Source organism: Arvicanthis niloticus, chromosome 3 (assembly GCF_011762505.2).
Source record: "Arvicanthis niloticus isolate mArvNil1 chromosome 3, mArvNil1.pat.X, whole genome shotgun sequence".
Lineage (NCBI taxonomy): Eukaryota > Metazoa > Chordata > Mammalia > Rodentia > Muridae > Arvicanthis > Arvicanthis niloticus.
This window is the reverse complement of record NC_047660.1, coordinates 64212240-64218806: the sequence shown is the minus strand read 5'-3', so window position 1 is coordinate 64218806 and position 6567 is coordinate 64212240. Positions and strand designations below refer to the sequence as shown.

The following is a 6567-nucleotide window of genomic DNA, read 5'->3' as shown; positions in this document are numbered from 1 at the left end:
GACAAGGAGTGTCACCTCACTTGAGTGGGAAGGAGTGTCACTCACAGCTCAGTGTCTAACACCTCATCTCCATGCTGGTCCCTCTACCTGCAGCCCTGCCCTGTCTTCACCACCCTGCCTTCATTCTCCTTCTTCCCTCCTTTGGGTTCCTTCTATCTCTTCTGTGTTCTAAGCAGACAGGCTCCCTCTCTGCCTCCAGATCTCCACTTGCCTTCTCATTCCCTCTGCCCCCAGCCTGGCAGCCTGCCCTGTAGGAATGTTAATTAGCATTCACGATTTAATTAATTCAGTAGCTAATTAATGATTGGGGACTGGAGGTGGGGAGCTAGGATGCTGGGGGGTTGCGAGCTGAAGGTGGCAGAGAGAAGTAGCCGAGGCTGCAGAAGGCATCGCAGATGGCAGTGTGGTGGCTGGCACGGTGCCCACTGCCATAGATGCAGGCACACTTGCACGCACGCACACGTACACACACAAAACCGGAAAGGGTGATCGAGGAATAAAATCAAAAGCGGGGAGAGAAGGATGCAGGGGCCCTGGGAACTAGGGCTGGGGGGCTGCGGTGGGAACCAAGGCTGGGGGCCTGGGGGGTGGGGAGGACTGTAGATCTATTTGAACCTACTCCGGAAGTGGAAGAGTACGGAAAAAAAAGAAACAACCACAGGCGCAGAAAGAAGAGAGCTCTCCCGGTACCCCACCCCACCCCCGCCCCACCCCTGCCACCCCTCCTCCCTGGCATGGGATTCATGGGCACCAGCTGAGGACAGGGTCCCCTCCCTCTGCCTGCCACATAAATATTGGCACCGAGGATCCAGACTCTGAAGCACAGGGCATTCCAAAGAAAATAGTTTTCATTTTAAGTTGCCTTTTAATGTATGTATATGTGTATGTGTGTGTATAGGTATATACATATCTATATACACATACAATGTATATTATATATATTTAAATTGCACCTGTTTTGGCATGAGGGTGAAGGCGAGTGAAAGAAGGTGACCGAGCCAGAAGGAGAGAGCACAGATGGCTTGGTGATGGTATGGTGTGGTGAGTTGTGGGGAGGAAGACGGGGGTGGTACAGAGGTTGGGATGGGTGGAAAGAGGGCTCTGTCTTCCTCTTTTCATCTCCCTACGGTTGAAGGAGAAAGAGAGAAAAAGAAAGAGAAAGAGAGAAAGGGGGTGGGGAGAGAAGCGAGACAGATGGCAGAGTGGAGAGGCGGCAGCCAGTGCCGGCACTGCCCAGCTTGGGCGGACCCAGCTTCCCCCGCCTGCCAGCTCTCCAAATGCCACCCTTCCCCCATCTTCCCCTCTCCCCATCCCCCCAGCTTGGCACTGATCTCAGGGAGAGAGAGGGAGGGAGGCTGGGCAAAGAGCATCTGTTCCCTCCATTCTCCTAGCTCCATCGGCTGCCAACCTAAGGCCATCGTCTGCCTTCATCACCCCTTCGCTTGCCTGCCTACCACCCAATCCCAAATGGGTGCTGGATCAGGTGCCGAATCTGGCTGCCTCCTCGGGTACCAGTCACTGCATTGCTGTGTGTCTGCCACCGCTGCCTGGCACTCATGGGGCCGTGTGTGTGTGTGTGTGTGTGTGTGTGTGTGTGTGTGTGTATGTGTGCGCGCGCATGTACATGTACGCATACGCATGTGTTGTATGTGAGCCTCCTGGGCATGGGTGGGGGTTGGCATTGTGGTTGCCACTGTAGCATCCAAGTAGAAGGACAGAAGGATGGAGTGGAAGAAAGAGGGGAGAGGTGCGGGGCCTTGGAGGGTGTGCATGAGTTGCTTCATGCTGTCTGATTGCAGGCATTGGCACTGCAGCTGCCACCCTTTTGCCCATGGAGATGGGAGGGGACAAATGGAGGGGGCAGCGACTGGAGTCCTTGTGTTCTGGGAGAAGAATGCGGCACATGAGAGCTGTTGACATCACAACTGTAGGCTTGTGCCAGGTCTGGGGTTATGGGAGCTAAGGGGATGAGGGGGTAGAGAGGAAGGAAGCATGTGCTGCTGATATCGCTGCCCCTCTAGGATGAGCTCTGAGAAGTGTGTGGACGATTAAGGAGTTATGTCTCTTCCAGTCTGAGAGTGAAGAGAGTAGATGGGGAAGTGCCAAGAAAGAGTGGAAGGGGTAGGAAGAAGGACTGTGCCACTACTACCCAGGGAGAACTCATCTGGGCTGGCCGTGAGGCCTTTTGTGAGAGAACATTGAAGAAGACAACAGGGAAACTGGTGCTGCCCACTGAACCTGGCATGGCTGTGGTGTGGTGTGAATTGGGGAGGATGTCCGTGTCCCTCTCATTGTGGTTGAGAAGGCTGTTGTGCCAGGAGTTAGGTGGCGAGGTGAGGGATGTTTCATTAGGGAGAACAGACGTTTTTTTCCTGCCAGGCCCTCCTTCCTATCCCCTCTTAGGCATGGAGAGATTAACGACAGATGGAGAACCACATGAGGACACAATGGAGGGAGCAGGCCATTGCTAAGACCTCAAGGATGAAGAGTGGCAAACCCTGACAGTCCTCCTGGCCTCCAGTCATTTCCCCGCTGAAGATGGCCATATCCTCTAGCCTGGTCTGTATGTTACCAGTACTGCCGGTGTTGCGGGGCGGGAAGGGGCTGCATGTGAAACTGAGCTGTGAAACGGGAAGGATGCTCTTTTGTGGATCTAGTCTGTACTGTCCACTCTTACAAGTGTGGCTGATTTTTCTCCCCGGTGCCTCCTCCTCCCTTCCCCCACCTTTCTTTTGCCTCCCCCCTTTTTCATCATCACCATCTGGGTCCTCCTGCTTGGCACCCAACCAAGTAGATGCCGCCACACTTGGCAGTGCTACACTAGCATGTGACCAGTGACTCAGATTCTGGCACTGCGGCAAACCCACAGCCTTGAAACTTGTTCATGATACCGCTTGGCGGCAATGAGGGAGAGGGGTCATGTGCACAGAAGTGCCAAGCACTGGGTGGAGCTCCATGTTGGGAAGTGGCATGTGAGGTTGCCCTTCACAGATGGACTGAAGCCAATATTCACTAGAATATCTCACCTCTGCTCTTCTCCAAACTGGACCCTCAACTCCTCCCTTCACTGATTCCAATAAGGGGGTTTAGATGGCACTACACAGTTTTTGAACAGCCATGCAAAGCAATCTGGAGCAAGGACATCATTCACAGTCACAGCTGGAGCCAGTGGGTGTGTACTTCTCTGGGCAGTTAGGACAGAAAGAAATTGGAGCGTGAAAAGGCCTGGAGAGAGGCCTGGCAGCTATGCAGCCTCTCAGGCAATACCAAAGAGAGTGAAGGAGACCCTCAGGCTTTGCTGGTAGGGAGTGGGTGGGGTCTTACATGTGTATTTCCTGCTCTCTTGTGGTTGAGATGGACTGGTTCCTTGTCCTTTTGTTTAAGAGGATCTTAGAAGGATAAGAGGCACTCTAGTCGTGGAGAGAGGTGCGGTGGCGGGAAGACAAAGGCACCTGGGGGACTTCTACAAAGACGCTAAGAGTTTATGTTTAGAGGTCTCTCAATGGCACACTACATAGGACTGGATTGATTTCTGTCTTTGAAATCTACTCTTGGAAGGGAGGACCAAGGCCCAACAATGACGGCGAGAGAGGAGATGACGCTGTGAAGGACAGTCTCCATTATCTGTGATGACATACACCAGCCCCTCAAAAATTTAACCTTAAGCTGCCCTCTGCAAGACTCTTCATTAGCACTGGATTTCCCTCACTCCTGGTAGGCAGAGGTTGTTAGCCATCAATCTGGAAGATCTGAAGGAAAATTTGGCTTTGGGTAAAGTCAAAGGGGATGGCTCTCAGAGATAAAGCCTGTTCGTGGGAAGTAAGTAGGGGTTTGTTGTCTGTGCTGGGCAGAGCTGCCCTGGGCTGGGGAGTTCTGATGTCAATATCTCGGGAAGCGGATGGCAGTTTCAGAAGCAGCAAAGTTTCCACAGAAGAAAAGAAAGCAGGAGGTCTTCAGTCAACATGGTAAGTGGATAGTACTTAAGAATTGTTTTCTTTTGCTAGAGAAAAGCCACCGTAAACACATAATACCATCAGATCCTAGTAGATTGGAAGCTTGAAAGTGTGTCAGTGTAATGAAGATGCTACAGCTGAGGAGGAAAAAAACAAAACAAAACATTTGGTTTGGGTATAGCTTAGGTGCAGAACACTTGCCTAGCATGTGTGAAGTCTTGGGTTCAATCCCCAAAAGTCTGAAGTGATGCTGGTTGTTGTGTGGGAGTGTCTGCTGCAGCAGAGTCCTGGGACTGAAGAGATGGGACAGGTCACAGAGAGATATTGGGGGCTGGGCTCTTCAGGACAATAGCTATCAGTCAATAGCATAGATTATTTCAGCGGGAGTTTCTGATTCAGTTGGTGTATAGTATGGTTCAGAAATGTATGTTTAATTAATTACTATTTGCGGTACAAGGAATAGATCCCAGGACTTGTGCATGACAGGCAAACACTCTGAGTTATGTCCCCTTTTAGCTGTTATTTTGAGATGGGGTCTTGCTATGTTCAAGGCTGGTCTTGAACTAACTCTGTAGCCCAGGTTATCTTGAATGTGTGAACCTCCTGTCTCTAGAAATTGGGTTTGTACCACTAGACATATCTTAGAATACATTTTAAACACTTGAGTAACCATGATACAGGTGGGCAAACTTTGGAACAGACTGTTCTACAGGATGACATTTATCTTTGTAGGGCAGGCAGTCTCACCGGAATTTTTCTAATCTTTGTATCTCTGTTGTTTCTTGACCACCTTCATGTCACAGTGATGAGATAGATGCTGTGGGATATATCATGCATGTATTGAGTGAGGGCAGGTGGTAAGGGGCAGTGAGTCGTGAGGTCCAGTTAGGCACATGTAACTTGCCAGAACAGTGACTGCAATGGACGTTAGTTATCACAGAGGACCTTCCTTGATAACACCTTCAAAGTCCCACTTCCTTCTCTCCCTTAGTTCCAATTATGGGCTGCCATGTGTTTCAGGAACCTTCCGGTGGAGAACCATGAGATTAAAAGTGTTGTTCGATTGATTTCTTCTGTGCTCCCGGGGGGATCTGCATGGATTTTGTGGTGATGGAGAGATAGAGCCTACTCATCCTGTCTTTTTGGAGATCTGGGTTGTGAAGCAAGAGTCAGCAGTGTGCAGGGTGGGGCCCACAGCAAGATTGACAAACAGCCCCAGAATCTGCAGATAGATTTGCTGCTGGGGCTTGAGTCATTTGGTGGGATATGTCCAGTATTCTTCAAGGTCAGGGGAGAAGATGTTGTGCAGGGCTTGCTATTATGAGAAAAGAACCATGGAGTTATAGATGCAGGGCAAGTTCTGGAAGTCTCTGCTGACTACTCACTTCTGTTTGTTAGCCATGGTGTTGACAAGACTGTATGTATGGTTGGATAAAGCCGTGTTGCTGCCTCCACTCTCCCCACTCTTAGACAGGTTCATCTTCTTTCTGTCCTACTTATAATCCCCCAACCTGCGTGTCTACTAACTTCTAGTCAGACACCTGTCTCTGGGGAATTGCAAGCAACCCATCTCACACTGGCATGGGATAATGCAATCTATTCCATTTCTGTTTGTGTTTTGGTTAGAGGATTAGCTGGGTTCTTCTATATCAAGGAGGGTTACAGAGTGGTCACACAATTGAGTCCTAATTTTGTCACTTGATATTATGCTTTTGGGAAGTGTAGTGTCTTCACTTGGGCCTATAGCCTCAGCTGCTTCAGAGGCTGAGGCAGGAAGATCTTTAAGAGCTGTTTGCACTACAGAGAAAGTTCAGACCCTGTCTCAAAGAATGGACTGAGCTGGGCAGTGGTGACAAAAGCCTTTAATCCTAGCACTTGGTGAGGCAGAGGCAGGCGGTTTACTGTTTGAGGTCAGCTGGTCTATTAGCTACTTCCAGGATAGACAGGCTACACAGAGAAATCCTGTCTTGAAAAACAAAACAGAACAAAACAAATAAACAAACAAACAAATCACGCCTGTAATTCCAGCAATCAGAACTTAGAGGCCAGAAGACCTAGAGTTCAAGGTCATCCTGAGTTATACAGACAGTTCAAGTCTAGCTTAGTCTACATGATTTTATATATCAGGGGTGGTAGTGGTGGATGGAACTGGGGCTGTGGCTCTGTGACAGAGATCTTACTTAATGTTTATGGGAGCCTGGATTTGATCCCTAGTTCCATAAGAGTTGTAGACTCTCCAAAGAGGATCATACTTTTGATGTTCTTCTCTCCTTCAGACTTGACAGACCTGGGTTCCGCTTTCCCTAAATGTCCTCTCTCAGTGTTTCTTTATTTCCTCTTTTCCTATTGTATCCACACGTTGTTCCTGTTGGTTCTGTTCCTGGGTCCACTGTCCTTATTCAGTAATAACTGCTGCTGTAGTACTCTGGCTTTTCTTCCTAATTCAGTCTCCTAGAACTGGTAACCTTATAGCTACAGATTTTTGATTGGTTTCTGAGATGTGTCCCCTACCTTTCCAATACCAGGCCTTCCTGTAGAGTCCCAGTATGGTCTACTCAGTTTCAGGGTAATAGTTTCCTTGACTTCTCTTCTTTAGATGACATCATTTATGGCT

At 49.3% G+C, this 6567-nt stretch overlaps 1 protein-coding gene across 2 annotated transcripts in view; it reads left to right on the top strand.

Moving 5' to 3' along the window:
• The first annotated feature begins 1346 nt into the window (after positions 1-1346).
• Thtpa (thiamine triphosphatase) overlaps positions 1347-6567 on the top strand; it is a 45537-nt gene continuing 40316 nt past the window's right edge. Inside the window, exon 1 of one of the 2 annotated variants that reach the window (XR_013109358.1) lies at positions 1347-2559. Coding sequence is in view for 1 of the 2 variants with exons in the window: in XM_076930997.1 (XP_076787112.1) it covers positions 3963-3965 (3 nt within the window). In the remaining variant the exon portion in view is untranslated. Of the gene's footprint in view, positions 2560-2592; positions 3966-6567 lie in introns of those variants that run through there. The other variant, XM_076930997.1, reaches the window with a different exon arrangement.